Consider the following 20169-nt stretch of genomic DNA (forward strand, 5'->3'; position numbering starts at 1 on the left):
AGAGAAGCACTTGGCTTAACAGCGAAAGTGTTGGACAATCTGTAGCACCCCCACGATATGTATCGCCCACCTTGGCACATCGCTAACGTTTTTCCAATAAGAATTGGAGTGAAGTGAACATTTTTATCAATAGTAATACGCGAAACAGTTTTAAAGCCAATAAGAAAACTACCCAGCAATGCAACGGAAAATGGTGGACACTGTGATTTTGTGAAACTGTTCGAATTCGTTGGAAAACCAAGGAAATTGCCTGGGAAAACCAATAAATTTATAACGCTGTGCAAACGGGTGCGTTTAACTGTGTGCGTGCGTGTGTGTATAAGCGCATACATATGTCGAGCGTGTGTGTGTGTGTGCTCTAGTGTGAAGGCATCCTTAATTTTTTCGCACACATAGCTGAACACTTTTTCTCTGATATACAAGTTCCTGCGCGCGCATATGAATTATTTTATTCTTTTTGTTTCATTGTTGATTGCAATATTTTCTGCCTATTTGGTGTCGTGCATACCCATTTCACATAAACATTGTAAGGAAGCGTTTCAATAACTTTTCATTTGAAACGTTAAACATTTTCTATATACCAACAGTAGAGAGAGCAAGAAAATAAGAGAGTGGTATATGTATATAAAATCCATCGATGGGACTTTCTAAATATTACTCCGTGTGTGGTGCTTGATTGTGAAGCGAAAAATGTCAGCGAAACGTGTATCTCATAGCCAAGCGGAGTGGTTAGCATACAATTTAAAAAACAATGAAATATAATATTTGAACTACGAACATAGTGCGCATTTCGTATGTTTACCAACACTGCGTTCGTTAGTGTCAAGCTGACAGGTGGACAGTACGGCAACTCTGCCAGCTGGAAGACCTTCGTTTTCACCAATTAGAAAATTACAAATTTTCCAATTGGACGGGTTAGTTTAGTTAATTGAGCGCACTTATTGGCGTTTCGTCAGGTGTTTCCAATTGGAGTGGGCGTGAGACGCGCGTGTATTGGTGGGTGGCAGAAGTGCAAGTGAGAGGCATCATTAGAAATTCTTGTTGTTCTCTCTTTGTTGTTTAATCTGTGGAAAAAAGCTGACTGCGTGTGTATGTGTGTGTGAAAGTGTGAGTATATTTGCCATACATGAACACAAAGAATTTGCATAAAAAAGTGAGCAAGCAATGGCAATATACATATGTAATCAAAGCTAAACGACACTGAAAGTACCCAAGATTGTGTGCGAAGAAAAAGGGCAACTAAGTATGTACTTGTTCCCACCAAATTGCCAATTAGAAAACGCGTTATATCCCAATTGGATGCGCATTAGACTAGTGGCGAGACTAGTGTACACTAAACAACAATCTGTGGAATTGCGAAATAAACAAAGTTGCACTCCTTGGAATGATTTATACGCTAGAAATATTACCATAGCAGATGATGGTCGCGCACTATTTTCGACTTTTGTTCCACGGACTGTTGTCGTTTGAGCGATTGCCTAATGTACACACACAAACGGGCTGAAACACAGTGGCAGCCAAAATAGTAGTGTTGAATAGTAAAAGATGAAAAGAATTGATATTTTTGTAAGCTACAGATTTTCGTTTTGCAAAAATGAATGTACATTTTTTTCTGTGAATCATGAATCCTTTCAATTAAACCCAGAATAAGTCAGTAACATACTGAATCATAGTAGCGAAATTATTAATATTATTATCTGAATATACATCACATTTGAATTTTTTTAATAAATGCTATATAATAGTTAATACGCATCGTTAAGGAAATAAATAAATATATATGGTGCAAATTCCTTTAACATGTCATTACTATTTTGACCGCTACTGTGGGCGTAGATATGTGTGTGCACAAATTCCATCGATGCGAGGCTTAATCGACCTTGGGAGTGAATCGAGTATACCGCATACGCCATTCACGAGTGTCAATGACCTACGCCAACATTGGCCCACAGCGAAAGATGCGAATGGCAGTCAGGCGATTGATTAACCCATCCCGAATTGCTCTTCCTCCGATTGCAGATCAGGATCATCAGCCAGCCGCACACCACCACAAGCCGAGTGGTCCACCGCTGCTCCCCAAACAGACACGCAAGGACATCGCACGGAGGACCGAGGAGCAGCCGGATCACGAACAGGATCACGACCAGCAATAGGATCTAGTGCAGCCGAACGGGACATTCACCGATCGCACGACCATGTTCACGGGCAAGCTGCAGATCAAGGTGTGCGAGGCGAGTGGCCTGCGGCCCACAGACTTCCAGAAGCGCCACAATCTCACCTTCGGCAAACTGGCCGACGAGCAGCTCATCGACCCCTATGTCTCCATAGATGTCGACGAGAGTCACTTCGGTGAGTGTCCTCCCACTTCGATTTCAGCTCAAATATTCAAATATGGTTGGGAAACAAAAGTCAGTTAGATAGTTACAAATGTTAGTTACCTAGCTAAAGTGTTGCATACTTAAATGGGATTTGGCAGCTAACTTTATTTATTATTTCATTATCTGGTTATTTTGTTACGCACAGATCGAGCCACCACGCGGCCAAAGACATTCGATCCTGTTTGGAACGAGCAGTTCGTCCACGACGTGACCAATGTGAGCAACATCAACTTGACCGTCTTTCATGATGCTGCTCTGCCGCCGGATGACTTTGTGGCCAACTGCATCATCTCCTTCGAGGACCTCATGCAGAGCGAGACGGCTGTGCAGGATCTATGGGTGGGTTTCGAACATATAGTAGCTAAATCTCTAGGAATACTTATACTTACTTTTACTTCTTGAAACCTCTCAGGTTAACTTGGAGCCGCAAGGCAAGATTCACGTCATCATTGAGCTAAAGAATCGCACGGGTACGTAGCGAAATAAAGATTTGAACAATGTTCAGCGAATGCTGATCAATTCCATCTGATTTCAGATAAAGCCAAAGCCGAGGCCGTGGTGGAGCACACCGTGGCCGTCAACAAGGAGTTCAAAGAGCGCGCCGGATTCAACCGACGTCGCGGTGCCATGCGTCGTCGGGTCCATCAGGTTGGTGCCCATTTAACCAGTTGAGAATGAGCGTAACTAATATGTTTCCTTTGCTTGAAACCAGGTGAATGGGCACAAGTTCATGGCCACGTTTTTGCGTCAACCCACCTTCTGTTCGCATTGCCGGGAGTTTATCTGGTAAGTGGCGACGAGCACACATGATCGTACAACTCTCGTAACGAACTCACCAAAGGGCTGAAACATCTCCGTACATCCTAAGTTGTATACGCAGTGATTAATCTGAACATGCATTTAGTTTTGGGACCTGATTTACACACACCTCTCACCATCCGAACTTCTTTTGATTTGTTTCGATTCGATTCGATTCGGTTCGTTTCTACTTGGGTTGATCTATTACCTCTATGTTCTTAATGTACCATCAATTCTCATCACTCATCAACGCTCTACTTCGGCTCACATCTTTGCTCCTTTGGGTGGCTCATTCTTATGCGGTTTTAGTTTCCTTGGTTCTCTACATCCATTGGCATTAACCTGGTCTCTTCGGTGGGCTATTATGCTGCTTGGGTGGCTGCTGGGGTCATCTGGGGATCACGATCTCATCACGCTTGATTTCTTACGGCGACACTCATCCATTGAAAGTAATACACTCGCACACTCGCACACACCAAACCAAACCACCAAAGAAACACACACCACAAATCATTCAGTTACCAAAATATATATATACATACAATAGCCATGGAATTTCTTGCCTTTTTGCAGGGGAATTGGTAAACAAGGCTATCAATGTCAAGGTATGTGTTTTGCTTCAGACTAAACGGAATTGAAAACCAGAGCTGCTCAGCTCTGGCGCTTCGGAGCTCCAGGATGAGCCCCCGACAAGCTATATCCAATCCATATCACTTTGCATTTGCTTGTTACGTTCGTTGTTCGTTATTCGTTGTTCGTTCGTTGTTTGCTGTTGTCGCTGTTGATGTGGCTGCCATTGGGTTTCTTTGGCTGCATTTTGAGATCAGTAATGCTATCAGTACTATTTTATCATATTCCGAAAGTATTGTCCAGCCTTCGGCATTGTCCAATGCATCCATCACTTGCTTGAGTCGGAACAGGTCCTGTCCACTGTCCCACTGCACCATAAGTGAAATCGATCTGTGTGCTCCCGTCCTCGTTCCCATCACATTGCATTTTAAACTCACGTTTAAAGGGAATGCAGTACTAATTAGATTCTATTCCGATCGGAGTTACAGAATATTCTTTATAGGTCTAGAATTACAGATAGTCTTCATCGCATACACACTTTTAATTTGTCCGTCCGTCAGATTTACTCAATTCCATTTGATAATCATGCATGCTATATATAGATAAGCCCAGTCTTTCGGTTCTATAATCCTAAGTCAGCATTTAATTTTAAGAGATGAAGACTAGACAGTTATTAAAAAACCAATGTCAATAAACATAAAAACGCGAATTCTTTAGGATTGGACTCATTGGTCTAATAAATCATCTTTTTAAATCTATTTCATGATGCACGATAAATTTCTCTTTGGTTTTTAATGAATGGGTTCAAAATGAGTATACTCCATGGAGTCGAATAAGAATAGAAATTTTATATAGGATTTCGTATTATTTACTTTAAATCATTGTCATGAATAAACTGAACTGCTTTTATGGCTGCCTTCGTCATTTCTCACTCTTTCAAGTAGTTTTGGTTCCAATATCAATATCTCTGGCACGAAGCATCTAAATGTTGTGATTAAAACGAAACACTAAAATTAGAGCACAGACACAGACCAAGCACAACCTAACTCCACTGACCAACATGTGAATAATCACACTGCACAGCAAGAAACAGTCGACGGTTTATCAACTAATTACTGTCCACCAGATCGTGGCATTCGAGGAGGATCACGAGCCCATTTGCTCTCAATCCGAGTCGAATGTCACAATGGCGGACTTTGTGTCTAACCCTGAATGTTTCAACGAGCTTAGTTTAAACGAAATCCTGTAAATATACACATTCACGTTTGTCTAGAGTTTAGGCTAAGAAGGAAATCGCCCTGAAACAACATTTACTAGTTTGAAATTATGAAATCATTGCATTTATTGAGCTTTGTATCTTTTGATAGAAAATGTAGATGGTTCATTTTGTGTATCATGGCGATCTTCTTTCTGAGCTCATCGATTTTCATAGAGTCTTGGATTCATTGGCCTGCACTCTGCCATTGAAGAATCGAAGAAGCACCAAATGCCCAGATTGGATACTAATGATTTCAACTTTGGCTTCTCTTTCCCAAAAACTCTAGTCTGCACGTTAGTTGTACATAAGAAATGTCACCTGTCGGTGGTGTCCAAGTGTCCGGGCATGCGAGATGAGGTAAGTGCCAATGGGATACCCCCACCAGATCGTAATGATCTAATCGCAAGCCTTTCCAGCAGCCAGCCAAAGTGGAGATGGTGCCGGCGGGCCAGAGGTTCAATGTGAATCTTCCGCACCGCTTCGTGGTGCACAGCTACAAGCGGTTCACGTTCTGCGACCACTGCGGATCCCTGCTATACGGCCTGATCAAGCAGGGATTGCAGTGCGAGACATGCGGGATGAATGTGCACAAGCGATGCCAGAAGAATGTGGCCAACACGTGCGGCATCAACACGAAGCAGATGGCCGAGATACTCAGTTCGCTGGGCATCTCGCCGGATAAGCAGCAGCCGCGCCGCTCCAAGTACTTGAACCAGCAGGGCGGCGAGGACAACTATGGGGCATCCCTGGGCGCCGATGGCGACGGTGCTCCGGGGCAGTCGTTTCGCAGTTGCGCCTTGTCGGTGGACAGCCTGGCCACATCGACGACGACGATGACCAGCGGGTATAATAGCAGCAGCTGCATGAGCCTGGCGGTGACCGGATCTGGAGGCGTTGGGGCCACCGGCGAGACGCGCCCGGGCAAGTGCTCCTTGCTGGACTTCAACTTCATCAAGGTGCTGGGCAAGGGCTCGTTCGGCAAGGTGATGCTCGCCGAGAAAAAGGGCACCGACGAGATCTACGCCATCAAGGTGCTCAAGAAGGACGCGATCATCCAGGACGACGACGTCGACTGCACCATGACAGAGAAGCGCATCCTGGCGCTGGCCGCCAACCATCCCTTCCTGACTGCGTTACATTCCTGTTTCCAGACCCCGGACCGCCTGTTCTTCGTGATGGAGTACGTCAACGGCGGCGATCTGATGTTCCAGATACAGAAGGCGCGTCGGTTCGAGGCCTCGCGTGCCGCTTTCTATGCGGCGGAGGTGACTCTGGCCCTGCAGTTTCTCCACACCCACGGCGTCATCTACCGCGACCTGAAGCTGGACAACATCCTGCTCGACCAGGAGGGCCACTGCAAGCTGGCCGATTTCGGCATGTGCAAGGAGGGCATCATGAACGGCATGCTGACCACCACATTTTGCGGCACTCCCGACTACATCGCCCCGGAGATCCTCAAGGAGCAGGAGTACGGCGCCTCCGTCGACTGGTGGGCGCTGGGCGTTCTCATGTACGAGATGATGGCTGGCCAGCCGCCGTTCGAGGCCGACAACGAGGACGAGCTCTTCGACTCCATTATGCACGACGATGTCCTCTATCCCGTTTGGCTGTCCCGCGAGGCAGTCTCCATACTAAAGGGTGAGACTCTGACTATGCTAAGCTACTTTCTTACTCAGCATATGCATATGTACTATGAAAGTACATTACTTACTCGCAAGCGGCTGACGTGTCGTATGAGTAATATTTGCTATGAAAACTAAGTCTTGCTGTTGTTTTCCTACATACCCAGGTTTTCTCACCAAAAATCCGGAGCAGCGACTTGGTTGCACTGGCGACGAGAACGAGATACGCAAACATCCATTTTTCGCCAAATTGGACTGGAAGGAGCTGGAGAAGCGCAACATAAAGCCACCATTCCGACCGAAAATGGTAAGCTAAATTATATCTAGTAAAAACTTGACCTATATCGATTTGGCACACAGAAAAATCCACGCGATGCCAACAACTTCGATGCGGAGTTCACCAAGGAGGATCCAGTGCTCACACCGATTGGAAACGAGGTGGTGCGCTGCATCAACCAGGACGAGTTCGCCGGCTTCTCGTTCGTGAATCCCAAGTTCGGACCGGAGCGCAAAGTCTACTAAGGCCCAACGATCGCAGTTCATGTTAACCTACCAGTTCGATGGATTGCGATGCGGTCGTCTGGAGCCCCGGTCGAATTGGGGGTGGCCCAAGTCCAGCCAGATCGCCATCGCGACGAGCTGTCATCCAGCGAAAGCAGTATAATATTTTCATTTCCCGTAACTCCCCGGCGCACTCGCCGTCCCCATTGTTGTCTGTTTCCAGTCGTAGTCGTGATGCTTGTCCTCGTTTCGTTACCGGTCCTGTGTGTTGATCACTCATACGCATCCAACTACCAGTGCCAATTGTCGAAACTGCTGGCTTCAAATTGAATTTTGTGGCGCACAAGCCCGAAACCCTTTTCCCCGCTTCAAGCTCCACGCCTGTTGGAATTCATTTATGTTGTTTGCCAAGCTCCCAAAAAAAAAAACCAAAAAAAAAAGGAAAGAAAAGAAAAGAAAGAAGGAAGAGATACCCCCACCCATCTAGTCAATGCCCAGTGGCTGAGTGCATTTTGTTATTAGTTATTTATTGATTGTTTGACGTGCCGAATCTCAAGTTTCGCACTCGCAGACCGACAGCATCCAACCAGAGATCTATTTACGGGAGGCGAGGCACTTGCTCCAAGCGAATCTCAAGGGAATTCCTAACACAATAGCCGAAATGTGCCGTCTGTACCACAAACACCACACAATACATGCGACCACACGGATCTAGTTTCATTTGTTTTACATATTCGAAATCTTGCACAACTTCCTTCTCAAGTATTAAAGCGATATTATTTTAAAGTTACCTTATTGTTAAACATGAATATTTATAAAACGAACAAAAACAAAAACAAAAAAAAAAAAAAACCAACAAAAACAAAATGAAGCCAAAAAACCCTAATACAAACGCATACAATTTACCAACAAAATGGAAAAAGAAAGTAAAGCTAACTAATCATAGAGGTAAAGCTAAACCCACAAAGAGAATGTCTATAAAATTCATATTAATTTATGCTAAACAAACTATGAATACAAAACGTGTTTAGTCCGTAAGCAAACGAGGAGAAGAACAAACAAATTACATATATATATATATATAAACATATATATAAAGTATATATATGTGAACCATATAAATTGTGAAACTAAAGCATATGCATATATAATACACACAAATGAGAAACACTTAGCGTAATTGAGGAGAATCCGAACAAAATTATATGAATGATGTGGCATAGGAGGATGATAGGAGACAAACAATATAACTTTTATGTGTTGATTTTAAAGCCAAAGACTCAAGCTAAGTTCTATTCGCAATTACTGCATTCAAATCTAGCATAAATTTGATTGGTATCCCTTAAATGTTGTTACGATTATTATTTACTCCATAGAAAGTTTTGAGTGGCGAAATTGTTTCTGTTTTTCGATTTCCGTCTACCAAAGCGAAAGAGGGGAATCGTGCTAAAGTAAATCATTAATAAATTATAACAACAAAGGCGGAATAGCAAGCAAAGGAAGGATAACAGATGATTTATTAACTTTAAGCAGCGTTGTTAACTAAACATAAAGATCGTAAGGCAAAGGCAGGCATAAACACACATTTGTATGTAATAATAACGCCCAGTGTCTAATAATATTTGTGAAATAGCAAACCCAGCGTAAGCGCTAGTTACCCATTTACAATTTAAATGTTAACCCAAAGTATTTTCAAGAACGCATTTTACCAAAAAGCAAAATAAAATAAAAACACAAGCAAAACCCAAAGAAATTAAGGACGAAGTGAAGTATAGGCAAAAATGTTGAAAGCTATGAATAATTTTTTAAGCAATGCCCTCAGAGGCCGTTGCAAAGATAGAGGCGCGTATTCAATTAAAACTAAACAAAGAGTATAAAAACAAGCAAAACTCCAGCCAACAAGATGAACTCATATGAACATAGGTTATAGATTCTCGATCGAGATAGGGATCAGGATCGCGAATAGGTCAATCGCTGCTGGTCAAGCAGGGCGCAGAGAAAAAAAAATAAGGTACACTTAATGGGAGAGAAACAGTTGAGGGATTAGAACAAATCGCGTGACCGTAACCTGACAAAAAACACAAAACTTATAGGAAAATGTGCAACCAAAAATGTTAGCTATAAGCTCTCACCAAATACGCAAAGCTGAACGCTCCCCGCGACCCCGTTGTCACCACCTACTTACCCCGAAACTTATAGTGAATATATATGTATATCATGGCTTGCCAAAGGGGGCTCTTCAACTAAACTCCGAACTATGAACTCTGAACTCTGAACTCTGAACTCTGAATGTACTCACCCGATCGATCAGCTTAGCTAACTTTTTCTGGAGCCGCGCAGCTCAAGCAAACACTCAAACTCACACCCACTTACATATGTGCAACTTTTTCATGTACCTTTCGCATCTTAGATACTTAAATGGATTATTAAACGGAAGACCCGAAAATTGTTAACTGATCTAAGGCAGAACTACACACAAACTACTAAGAAAATATACTGAATTATTTATGGAACGGCGTACAAAACTAAAGCGCAACAAATTGGGAGAGAAAGGTTAGGAATCATTGCAAAGTAATAATCATAGACACAAAAGTATTCAGAAAACAACACACAAAATAAACACACAAGGCACATATACAAAGCAGATGAAAAAACAAACTACAACTGAGAAAAACACGGCATAAATAAGGTTTAAGTTATGTTTAAACAAGAGATAAATAACTGTAACGGTAAAGTCGAAAGTCAACAGTTGATATGTTGTAAAAAAGCTATTAAATAAAAACAAAAAACACAAAAAAAAAGAAAAGATTACCAAGGCAGGCAAGTGAGAGTAATTGAATGTTAAAGAAGCTACTAAGTAAATGGTACGAGCAGATGTGTGCAAAGATAACCAAAGAAAGCAAATTGAAAACAAGAAAATTGATTTATAACATTAAGTGAAAACTAATTAATAAATAAAGAGGTAACACCTATGAAAAATGTAACTGATTTTGTTTAAATTTGAAAATTACACCACTGCAGCCAGCGAAACGGGAATGTTAAGATAACCGGCAAGAATTATCAGGAAATGGAACGTTACTAAGGGGTCGATTGTAAACAACGTGCTATGCTGAACGCTTAAAGATAAAAGTTTACTTTTATTGAAACATTTTGGAATTAGTTTCATATTTGTTACTAATATTACAGGGTCCTTTAAAATTTCAGTTAGCAGGGGGGCCTACAGCTTGCGGTTAACATGTTCTGTTAACAAGAAAGTTATCGCTTCATCCGATGTGTTATCGTCTGTTAGCTAGCAGTGCACATGTTGCCGACTAGGAAGAAGAAGCACATCCAAAACAAATAAATAATTCGTGCAATTTATTAATTTTACAAGACAAAAATCCAGTGCTAGACAAGATGCCCAAGGTTACGAAGGAAAAGAAGAGCCGGATTCATAATGATGTGCAAAAACAGGGTGAGTCGGTACCATATCAAACCAAGAAACGTACTTTAAACCCACATATTTTTAATTTATAGGGATCGTTTTCAACAAGGACTTTGGTCAGCACATCCTGAAGAATCCTCTGGTGATAACCACCATGCTGGAGAAAGCCGCTTTGAGAGCTACCGATGTGGTGCTGGAAATCGGTCCTGGAACCGGAAACATGACCGTTCGGATGCTGGAGCGCGCCAAGAAAGTGATCGCCTGTGAGATTGACACACGATTGGCCGCCGAGTTGCAGAAGCGTGTGCAGGCAACTCCGCTGCAGCCGAAGCTCCAGGTGCTGATTGGAGACTTCCTAAAGGCGGAGCTGCCCTTCTTCGATCTGTGCATCGCCAACGTTCCGTATCAGATCAGTTCGCCACTGATCTTCAAGTTGCTCCTCCACCGACCACTCTTCCGTTGCGCCGTACTTATGTTCCAACGCGAGTTCGCAGAACGATTGGTGGCCAAACCGGGTGATAAGCTCTACTGTCGTCTGAGTATCAACACCCAACTGCTGGCCCGGGTGGACATGCTCATGAAGGTGGGCAAGAACAACTTTAGGCCGCCACCAAAGGTAGAAAGCAGTGTGGTCCGGCTGGAGCCAAAAAACCCACCGCCACCGGTCAACTTCACCGAATGGGACGGACTCACCCGTATTGCCTTCCTGCGCAAGAACAAAACGCTGGCGGCTACCTTTAAGGTGACGTCCGTTTTGGAGATGTTGGAGAAAAACTACAAGCTATACCGCTCACTCAGGAATGAGGTAAGTCTGGGAAGATTATGTATATGATTGATTAGGAAGATAATTGCAATTTGAATTTCCCTAGCCGATTGAAGACGACTTCAAAATGCAGGATAAGGTCATAAGTATCTTGGAGGAACAGGACATGGCCGCAAAACGTGCGAGAAGCATGGACATCGACGACTTTATGCGGCTCCTGCTGGCTTTCAATTCAGCGGGCATTCACTTCAATTAGTTGTATTTATTCTATAGATCGTTAAACTTTGTACAATTTACCAACATTAATATAAATGTTAAGCCAACGAACTTTAATTATCTCAACATTTTTTAGCCAAACTGGTTTCCATCTAGTACAGTAGTTATCAACTAACAATCCCGTCGTCTACAATCTGATATCAGTTACTTCCGGTTTTGAATGAATATTTAAGCATTCTACAATATAAATTTAACTATGAATGACTTTCTTTGGGAAAACCTAAATAGATGGCTAAGTAAACTATGAATCTCCATCCGTGCTTCCTACTGTATATAGAATAGAACCAGCTGATCATTGCCTGAGCCCGGAGAGCATCGTCTCCGAAGTGCGCAATTGAAAAGTAGCTGATTAGCTTCGATCAGATCAGTTGCCGGCCGATCGAGTTCCACTGCAGTTCAATAGGATGGCCATGCAATCGCTAGAATTGATATTACTGCTAGTGTTTTCACTCAGCAGCAGCCTTGTTCAGGGCCAAAATCCGGATCCATTTGCCCAGCTTGGTAGGTAATATGAGGGAGACTAGAATCTTACTGAAAAAGGAACATTCCCCTTAGCTTGCACGAAGTTCAAGCAGATTGTCTTCGAAGAGCGCGTGGCCATTAGCTTCTTTTTCACCGATGCACCCATTACCTACGAGACAGTGGATTCCTGCCATGGATCCAGACCCCTGATTGTGGACGGCACGCCGGCGGAACCCAAGGAATTTCCATTTGCCGCTCGCCTCGGCCATCGGAAAACTAACAATGAAATAAAATGGTTCTGTGGCGGCACCTTGATAAGCAATCGCCTGGTGCTCACAGCGGCTCACTGCTTTTTTTCCGAACAGTAAGTTCTTAACTTTTCATATCTCATAGTTAGTTACTATCCATTCCATTGTAATCGAACGGATTTCTATATATTTCTCCAGCGGTGAGGTCAACGTTGTGCGCTTGGGTGAACTGGAGTTCGATACCGACACGGATGACGCGGAACCCGAGGACTTTGGCGTGCTCGCTCTGAAGGCACATCCTGGCTTCGAGAACCCGCAACTCTACAATGACATTGGCATAGTTCAGCTGGATCGCGAGGTCAAGTTCAATAGGTACAAGCATCCTGCCTGCCTGCCCTTCGACGACGGCGAGCAGCACGAGTCCTTCATCGCCATCGGCTGGGGCCAGAAGAAGTTTGCCCAGAAGGAGTCAAAGAAGCTGTTGAAGGTGCAGCTCCAGGGCTATAAGGACCGATGTGTCAGCAGTGTGGATGCGAATGATGAGTTGCCCAATGGCTACGAGCCCAAGAGCCAGCTGTGCATCGGATCAAGGGACAACAAGGACACATGCAACGGCGACTCTGGCGGTCCAGTGCTGGCCTATCACAAGGATCTCGCCTGCATGTACCACGTAATGGGCATCACCTCAGCCGGCATCACCTGCTCCACGCCCGACATTCCAAGTGCCTACACGCGGGTGCACTACTTCCTCAACTGGATCAAGGGCGAACTGGCCAAGCAGACGCAGTGAATGACATGATTGTTTTTAAATTCGTTTAATCTCTTACACTTGAGACCCTGGGCTGGGTTCTGAGAAAGCCAGAAATATACAAGTTATTAATTAATGATTGTAAATCCACCACCGACTATAAAAATTTGCATCTGGGTTTGCTAAGCAAACCGGTTTGGATTTTGTTGGATTTGAATTAAATTTTCAGGTTTTCATTTCCACAGAACTTTTCACTTGCTTTAAAGTCGTGACAATGCATCAATTTTCTTATGATTATGGTTTATATTACCTAGTCAATATTTGTAAATATTTAAATGCCGGAACATATTGTTTTCATGTTGTTCGCCCTCAAACCGGCTTTTATTTCTATTGATTTTCTGCTTGCGTAAGCCGAGAGCAAATATTAGTGTATAATGTCTTATCAACAAAATCGAGGCTTTTCCCGCTTTTTGTTAGCTCTCCTGCGGAGATTGCACTTTGGCAGGCTTAAAAGAGCAGCTTTTTGTTTATAAATAAATATGTTAGTTGCCTACCAAACGTAGAGGTAGCCACACGATGAGCAGCGCGATCTTCGCCAAGATTGTCCAGCTGGGAGCAGTATTGCTGGTTTCATTCGTCGCATGGGCGTCAGCTCAGGATTCGGATATAGCCAGGAGTAAGTGCATCATTGTTTGAAAGATCTTTTATAGATGTTCGCGCTCTACAGCGTGCACTGCCTACAAGAGAAGCGTTTGGGAGGAGACGTCCGAGTTCAGCTTTCTGATCGAGAACGCTCCGATTATCTACAAGACCCTGGACAAATGCACTAGCTATGCGCCGCTCATCATCGGCGGAGGACCCGCCGTGCCCAAGGAGTTCCCGCATGCTGCGCGCCTGGGACACAAAGATGAGAATGGCGAGGTGGAATGGTTCTGTGGCGGAACACTTATCAGCGACAGACATGTGCTCACCGCAGCGCATTGCCACTACTCACCACAGTACGTACTATTCTTATCGCTAAATTCCTAGACTAAATCGCAAATATTTTATGCCACCTCTTCAGAGGATCAGTGAACATCGCGCGCCTCGGGGACCTGGAATTCGACACCAACAACGACGATGCGGATCCGGAGGACTTCGATGTGAAGGACTTCACCGCGCACCCCGAATTTAGCTACCCGGCGATTTACAACGACATTTCCGTGGTACGATTGAGTCGACCCGTAACCTTCAACGATTACAAGCATCCGGCCTGTCTACCCTTCGACGATGGGCGATTGGGGACCTCCTTCATAGCCATCGGTTGGGGTCAGCTGGAGATCGTGCCCAGGACGGAGAACAAAAAGCTACAGAAAGTGAAGCTCTACAACTATGGAACGCGCTGCAGGATTACGGCGGATAGAAATGATGAGCTACCCGAGGGATATAATGCTACCACCCAACTGTGCATCGGGTCCAACGAGCACAAGGACACCTGCAACGGCGATTCCGGCGGACCGGTGCTCATCTATCACATGGACTACCCCTGCATGTACCATGTGATGGGTATCACATCCATCGGAGTGGCCTGCGACACACCCGATCTTCCCGCGATGTACACACGGGTTCACTTCTACCTGGACTGGATTAAGCAGCAGCTGGCCAAAAATTAGAATTGATATTTACATACGAAAATTTGACTCCACAGTTCTGTGGATAACTTATCAAAAGGAGTTTAACTAACTTCAGTTTTGAGTGCATTATGGGAAACAATAGTAAATGGAAAATAAAGCTGAATTGATTGAGTATTATTCACATACAGTGTTCTAGAAAATGATTTGATTTAAGTGCAAAGTCCATGAATATAAAAATACTTTTGAACATGAACGCTAGTTCTCCGGGAATTTATGTATTATCCTGAGCAGATTGTACTAACGATTATGAATTATGATTCTAGTCATTCACTAAACGCCGAGGCAACCACACGATGATTGCCTCGGCAATCCGGCACGATTGTTCTTCTGGAAACTGGGTGGCTGGGCATGTACATAAGGGTGTACTTTTACCTGGACTGGATTAGGCAGCAACTGGCCATAAAATAGATTTAAATTAGAGATTTGAATTAGAAAAGTCTATCGAGATCACCGTTCTATCAGAAGTAGTAGTTTTTTTCAAATATATATTTTATATATATAAGCATTTAAATAACCTTTACCCAGTAAGAAGATACAAGATACGTAAGATCAGCCTTGCTTACCCACTTATAAAGAAGTAAAAACAAAATCGTTTTATTGTGGAATAATTGTTAAAAGAGCGGGGATTTCATTAGCTTTTACCCGCTTTAGACGCACCTCCATTGGGCTTTCCGCAGCTAATTGATCGGTAACTAATTGGGAGCTAAACCCGTTCGGATCGCACAGTCGATCACCGATCGCCACCTGAAGATGAAGATATGGAGGCTGTTCTCCCAGCTGATCGTTTCGCTGGCATGTGTTTTTGGCCAGCAGCCGGATATGGATGTTGTGGGATGTAAGTGGACAAAGAAGTAGCCTTGCAAGTGGCTTTAAAGATCTAGTTATATATTATAATATATTAACGTGTTGACCACTGATCTGAGCTGTTCTTTTTGATCAATATTGGATTATCAAATTGAAAATCGCAATGTTCAGCTTGCTCTAGATACAAGAAGAGCGTTTTCGAGGAAAGAATCGAGTTCGGTTTCCTGTTGCCCGGAGCTTCGATTGAGAGTCGGATCATAGACAACTGCAGGAGCTACACGCCGCTCATCGTCGGTGGTCATCCGGCCCAGCCCAGGGAATTTCCGCATATGGCCCGCTTGGGGCGTCGCCCAGATCCGAGCAGCCGTGCCGACTGGTTTTGTGGTGGCGTTCTGATCAGCGAGCGGTTCGTCTTAACCGCAGCTCACTGCCTGGAATCGGAAAGGTAAGCAGAGGTTTTTCCCTGCTCAAGTTAGGAATAAATATCTCATTTTTATAGGGGAGAGGTGAATGTTGTGCGATTGGGCGAACTCGACTTCGATTCCTTGGATGAGGATGCGGCGCCCAGAGACTATATGGTTGCAGGGTATATAGCCCATCCGGGCTACGAAGATCCGCAGTTCTACCATGATATAGGTCTTGTCAAACTGACGGAGGCCGTGGTCTTTGACCTATATAAGCATCCAGCCTGTCTGCCGTTCCAGGATGAACGCTCTTCCGACTCCTTCATAGCCGTTGGGTGGGGAAGCACTGGCCTGGCGCTGAAGCCATCCGCCCAGCTGCTGAAGGTGAAGTTGCAGCGCTACGGAAATTGGGTAAGTAAATTGGCATGGGATATTATAAATCCCCATGGATAATCCACATTAATAAATATATTATTTCCTTATAGGTGTGCAAGAAACTGCTTACCCGGCAGGTGGAGGAGTTCCCTCGAGGATTCGATGGAAACAACCAGCTCTGTGTTGGTTCGGAGATGGCCCAGGACACCTGTAACGGCGACTCAGGAGGACCTTTGCTAATGTACCATCGGGAATATCCCTGTATGTACGTAGTTGTGGGAATCACGTCGGCCGGTTTGTCCTGTGGGTCACCAGGAATACCCGGAATCTACACTCGCGTCTATCCTTATTTAGGCTGGATAGCCCGAACTTTGGCCACGTTTTAAATTACATCTGGATCTGTAAATTTATATAAATTTTTTACTAAATACTTAAAAAATTAAATTTAAAAGCATTTAACAGTCCGATTAATTTAGAATCGCTGCTAAGTGGAAGCGAGTCATTCCTACGAAATCGATAGACCGAACATATCGATGCAGTCATCGATAGTTGTTTACCTTTTTTTCCCAAAAAAAAGAAACATTTACAAAACAAAAGTCGTCGCTGGATTTGGATTGTAAATTACCAATGACCAGAGGTCTGAAGCCGCATGGCGAATACGATGTAAGCGGACATCCTGCGCAGGATTCCACATCACAATTTCCCCTTCCTGGCTGCGGCGCATTTTATTTTGTCCCCGCATAATTGCCAATTGTGCCGGATCATGGAGAAGGATCTGGGTGAGGAAAAGGACCAGGATCAGGAGCAGAACACTGAGATGGAGCCCAAGCAGGAGATGGACGTGGCGCAGTCTTACATAACGCGGGCCAAGATGAATCCTGCCAAGAAGGATAACGAGAAGCGACGACGCAAGGATGCCATGCGAAGGGTAATTAGTGCGACTGTGTGTGTGTTTTTACGCTGGCAGAGCTTGTTCCAATTTAGATTGTTTATAAATTACAAAGTTCATGTCAAATACCAATCTTTGATTATATTTTAGTGTCCAAAAGATCAAACCCCCTAAGTTATTATAAAATAAACCACGGTCTATATATTAAGCCATGTATGTACGCCTATCAAGCCAATGCTAATCTATGAAAATGTTCCAGGTCTCGATGATACTGCGAAAATGCGACTCCATGCGCACGACGGAAGATCGACAGTTTTTGGAGAAACACCCGGACATGGTGAAGACGACCAAGAAGCGCAAGGAGCGGGTAGAGATATACAAGGAGCGGGTTGTGGAACGCGAGGATGCGCCGCACGTGATCGAGGCGAAGGTGGAGCAGTTGGCCAACATCATTTCGCAGGCTAAGCATCTAGTTTGCTACACGGGAGCCGGTATAAGCACGGCAGCCCTGATTCCGGACTATCGCGGTAGCCAGGGAATATGGACACTGCTCCAAAAGGGTCAGGACATCGGCGAGCATGATCTATCCAGCGCGAATCCCACCTACACGCACATGGCACTTTATGAGCTGCATCGCCGCAGATTGCTGCATCATGTGGTCTCCCAGAATTGTGATGGCCTGCACTTGCGATCCGGATTACCGAGAAATTCGTTGTCCGAAATCCATGGAAACATGTACGTGGAGGTGTGCAAGAACTGTCGACCGAACAGCGTTTACTGGCGCCAGTTCGACACCACGGAGATGACTGCCCGCTATTGCCACAAGACCCACCGCCTATGCCATCGCTGCTCGGAGCCTTTGTACGACACCATTGTGCACTTCGGAGAGCGGGGGAACGTCAAGTGGCCATTGAACTGGGCGGGAGCCACTGCCAATGCGCAGCGAGCGGATGTGATTCTCTGCTTGGGCTCCAGTCTCAAGGTACTCAAGAAGTACACTTGGCTTTGGCAGATGGACCGGCCTGCCCGCCAGCGAGCAAAGATCTGTGTGGTCAACTTGCAGTGGACGCCCAAGGATGCGATTGCTAGCATAAAGATCAATGGGAAATGCGATCAGGTGATGGCCCAATTGATGCATCTACTCCACATTCCAGTTCCCGTTTACACGAAAGAGAAGGATCCGATTTTCGCACATGCTTCGCTTCTGATGCCCGAGGAACTGCACACGCTTACACAACCATTGCTGAAGAATGCCGACGAGGAGGAGGCCTTCACCACTACCACTGAGGAAACGCAAGACTCGACTATCTCCAGCGAGAGCTGTAGCTTTAACTACAGTGATCTTCCCATCGGCAAAGGACCCCGCATTCGCACACCCATCAAAAATGGTCGAAGAGTTAAGACTAACCTGGAGCTCCGACAGAAATTCAAGACGCTCAATGGCCAGGACGAGGAAATTAAGGTGGAGCATGTGAAAACAAATGGGGAGGTTAAAACAGAGAAGGACTTAATCACGCTGGAGTCGTCCATTAAAATAGAGACTGAAGTTAAGCTGGAGAAATTAGAGTGCTCGGACACCAATTTTCAGCAGGAGTTGAAACTTTTGGAGCTGCTACCAAAGCTAGAACCACTTTCGCTCAAAGAAGAGACGGAGGAAACGCCGAGCAATGGTTTTCCAGAGCTGCCAAAACTAGTCGCCATACAAAAAACTCATGCGGAATGTTTGTCCGCGGTCCCAACTGAATCAAGACTAAAGCCGCTTCAGCTGCCACCGCTGGTGCCCATTGGAGCACCACTGTCCACACCCTTTGTTGAGCCCAAATTGGTCCTGCCACCTGCCTCTCAGTCGTCCAGCATACAGATAAAGAGCGAGGGCGATGGTGATTCCAGCACAGAGAACGATAACGAAGAGGAGGAGGAAAGCGAGCTGGCCCAGATGGATTTGTTGAGGCAAAACAACGATGAGGAGCTGCTTCGCCAATTACCCACGTGGTACGATGCCAAGTACGCGTATTCTGGTCTGCATAGCATCCTGATCCCACCACCAGCGGATCTCAATATTTGGAACTCGCAGGTGGTGCCGAACTTTGCGATGAACAGATCCGCTGCCAGTTGTTTCTTCTGCTTTGATCGGTATGCGGAGCTGGAGTGCCAGTTTTACCGGCGTTGGAACCTCAGTCAGCGCAAACACAAGAAACGGGCCAGAAGCGGTCGGTTCGTGGTCTGCGAGTGCTGTCCAACTTCCGACGACGACGATGACTACGATGAGAATATATCCTTGGCACACATAGCAGCGGCGGAAACGGCAAAGCGAAGACAGCAGCTGAGCACGAGTTTTCCACGGAAGTTGGCGCGAACCCAGGCAGGATGGTATGGCAAGGGCTATAAGAAAGGTCGGAAGAGACGGTAGATTCCCATTTATGTACGGCCGTGATTCCTCCCTAAGATAAGAAGGTGAAATGATTACCCTTGAGTCAATGGCTTTTTGGAAACGTTTGATCTTATACTTGATATGAAGGAGCTAGCTGTTTCTTTTCTACGGAAAAGATCGACCTGCCCTCACCGAGACATATGCTCGCTTCAATAGTATTTTAGCTATAGGTTTATAAGTCATAGATGATAGTGGCAGCTAGAATAGAATAGGGTTCCTTTTATTTAGACGTGTTTTTTAAAATGCTCTATTTGTCAGTCTTTGATTATATTAATAGGTCAGCCCGTTTTTGTCTATTTTCGATATTTAGTTTAATTTTAATGGGTTTGATTGTATGTCACAATTGTGTAACTCTTGTCCTGGTATTTTGGTGCACTTGCTGCAGAAATCATTTGACCTTGTTTTTAATTATTAATATAGGTTTTTACTTTTAGAACGCTAACCTAACATCCGCCCCTCTACACACGTAAGTTAAATAAAGAAAATAAGCATTATGGTATAATGAAATGCATTCGATTTTTATTCGCCCTTCAGTTGCAGTAACC

The 20169-nt window shown here is 44.6% G+C and overlaps 6 protein-coding genes and 1 non-coding gene across 11 annotated transcripts; 6 read left to right on the forward strand and 1 right to left on the reverse strand.

Moving 5' to 3' along the window:
- The first annotated feature begins 79 nt into the window (after window positions 1-79).
- Pkc98E (Protein C kinase 98E) lies at window positions 80-10072 on the forward strand. 4 transcript variants are annotated; one of them, NM_079821.4, is made up of 11 exons: window positions 80-288; window positions 2020-2349; window positions 2524-2717; window positions 2791-2848; window positions 2914-3026; window positions 3091-3164; window positions 3750-3781; window positions 5291-5361; window positions 5421-6642; window positions 6794-6933; window positions 6987-10072. In NM_079821.4, exons 2-11 carry the CDS (start codon window positions 2196-2198, stop codon window positions 7146-7148), a joined length of 2220 nt encoding a protein of 739 aa, NP_524545.2. In that variant the 5' UTR covers window positions 80-288; window positions 2020-2195; the 3' UTR covers window positions 7149-10072. The 4 variants fall into 4 exon arrangements, with proteins under 4 accessions (NP_524545.2, NP_001287576.1, NP_001163767.1 ...); NM_001300647.1 differs by having other exon boundaries at window positions 5424-6642; window positions 6987-7958; NM_001300648.1 differs by lacking the exon at window positions 80-288 and adding an exon at window positions 754-996 and having other exon boundaries at window positions 6987-7958.
- Window positions 10073-10416: 344 nt separating this feature from the next.
- Window positions 10417-11645, forward strand: CG11837 (uncharacterized protein). The gene is made up of 3 exons (NM_143403.4): window positions 10417-10581; window positions 10644-11356; window positions 11421-11645. Exons 1-3 carry the CDS (start codon window positions 10524-10526, stop codon window positions 11568-11570), a joined length of 921 nt encoding a protein of 306 aa, NP_651660.1. The 5' UTR covers window positions 10417-10523; the 3' UTR covers window positions 11571-11645.
- A 334-nt stretch (window positions 11646-11979) lies between these two features.
- CG11841 (uncharacterized protein) lies at window positions 11980-13191 on the forward strand. The gene is made up of 3 exons (NM_143404.2): window positions 11980-12091; window positions 12146-12416; window positions 12499-13191. Exons 1-3 carry the CDS (start codon window positions 11995-11997, stop codon window positions 13088-13090), a joined length of 960 nt encoding a protein of 319 aa, NP_651661.1. The 5' UTR covers window positions 11980-11994; the 3' UTR covers window positions 13091-13191.
- A 412-nt stretch (window positions 13192-13603) lies between these two features.
- Window positions 13604-14837, forward strand: CG11842 (uncharacterized protein). The gene is made up of 3 exons (NM_143405.1): window positions 13604-13724; window positions 13776-14046; window positions 14112-14837. Exons 1-3 carry the CDS (start codon window positions 13625-13627, stop codon window positions 14698-14700), a joined length of 960 nt encoding a protein of 319 aa, NP_651662.1. The 5' UTR covers window positions 13604-13624; the 3' UTR covers window positions 14701-14837.
- Window positions 14838-15266: 429 nt separating this feature from the next.
- asRNA:CR46107 (antisense RNA:CR46107) lies at window positions 15267-16627 on the reverse strand. The gene is made up of 2 exons (NR_133478.1): window positions 16435-16627; window positions 15267-16327 (listed from the first exon to the last, which is right to left on the reverse strand).
- Window positions 15271-16761, forward strand: CG11843 (uncharacterized protein). Of its 2 annotated transcripts, none has more exons than NM_001300649.1 (4): window positions 15271-15556; window positions 15697-15970; window positions 16025-16340; window positions 16415-16761. In NM_001300649.1, exons 1-4 carry the CDS (start codon window positions 15472-15474, stop codon window positions 16688-16690), a joined length of 951 nt encoding a protein of 316 aa, NP_001287578.1. In that variant the 5' UTR covers window positions 15271-15471; the 3' UTR covers window positions 16691-16761. The 2 variants fall into 2 exon arrangements, with proteins under 2 accessions (NP_001287578.1, NP_651663.1); NM_143406.2 differs by having other exon boundaries at window positions 15446-15556.
- Window positions 16762-16850: 89 nt separating this feature from the next.
- Window positions 16851-20128, forward strand: Sirt7 (Sirtuin 7). Its single transcript, NM_143407.3, has 2 exons — window positions 16851-17232; window positions 17453-20128. Exons 1-2 carry the CDS (start codon window positions 17068-17070, stop codon window positions 19601-19603), a joined length of 2316 nt encoding a protein of 771 aa, NP_651664.2. The 5' UTR covers window positions 16851-17067; the 3' UTR covers window positions 19604-20128.
- Window positions 20129-20169: the final 41 nt, after the last annotated feature.

This window comes from Drosophila melanogaster, chromosome 3R (assembly GCF_000001215.4).
Source record: "Drosophila melanogaster chromosome 3R".
In the NCBI taxonomy this organism is placed as follows: domain Eukaryota; kingdom Metazoa; phylum Arthropoda; class Insecta; order Diptera; family Drosophilidae; genus Drosophila; species Drosophila melanogaster.

Coding starts and splice junctions, on each gene's coding strand:
- CG11842 (NM_143405.1), top strand. CDS start 13,625: ATGAGCAGCGCGATCTTCGCCAAGATTGTCCAGCTGGGAGCAGTATTG. Junction 13,725..13,775: donor GGATTCGGATATAGCCAGGA/GTAAGTGCATCA, acceptor CGCGCTCTACAG/CGTGCACTGCCTACAAGAGA. Junction 14,047..14,111: donor CATTGCCACTACTCACCACA/GTACGTACTATT, acceptor CCACCTCTTCAG/AGGATCAGTGAACATCGCGC.
- Pkc98E (NM_079821.4), top strand. CDS start 2,196: ATGTTCACGGGCAAGCTGCAGATCAAGGTGTGCGAGGCGAGTGGCCTG. Junction 6,643..6,793: donor GGCAGTCTCCATACTAAAGG/GTGAGACTCTGA, acceptor CTACATACCCAG/GTTTTCTCACCAAAAATCCG. Junction 6,934..6,986: donor CACCATTCCGACCGAAAATG/GTAAGCTAAATT, acceptor TTTGGCACACAG/AAAAATCCACGCGATGCCAA.
- CG11837 (NM_143403.4), top strand. CDS start 10,524: ATGCCCAAGGTTACGAAGGAAAAGAAGAGCCGGATTCATAATGATGTG. Junction 10,582..10,643: donor TAATGATGTGCAAAAACAGG/GTGAGTCGGTAC, acceptor TTTAATTTATAG/GGATCGTTTTCAACAAGGAC. Junction 11,357..11,420: donor ACCGCTCACTCAGGAATGAG/GTAAGTCTGGGA, acceptor GAATTTCCCTAG/CCGATTGAAGACGACTTCAA.
- CG11843 (NM_001300649.1), top strand. CDS start 15,472: ATGAAGATATGGAGGCTGTTCTCCCAGCTGATCGTTTCGCTGGCATGT. Junction 15,557..15,696: donor GGATATGGATGTTGTGGGAT/GTAAGTGGACAA, acceptor CGCAATGTTCAG/CTTGCTCTAGATACAAGAAG. Junction 16,341..16,414: donor TGCAGCGCTACGGAAATTGG/GTAAGTAAATTG, acceptor ATTTCCTTATAG/GTGTGCAAGAAACTGCTTAC.
- CG11841 (NM_143404.2), top strand. CDS start 11,995: ATGGCCATGCAATCGCTAGAATTGATATTACTGCTAGTGTTTTCACTC. Junction 12,092..12,145: donor GGATCCATTTGCCCAGCTTG/GTAGGTAATATG, acceptor CATTCCCCTTAG/CTTGCACGAAGTTCAAGCAG. Junction 12,417..12,498: donor CACTGCTTTTTTTCCGAACA/GTAAGTTCTTAA, acceptor ATATTTCTCCAG/CGGTGAGGTCAACGTTGTGC.
- Sirt7 (NM_143407.3), top strand. CDS start 17,068: ATGGAGAAGGATCTGGGTGAGGAAAAGGACCAGGATCAGGAGCAGAAC. Junction 17,233..17,452: donor GCAAGGATGCCATGCGAAGG/GTAATTAGTGCG, acceptor AAAATGTTCCAG/GTCTCGATGATACTGCGAAA.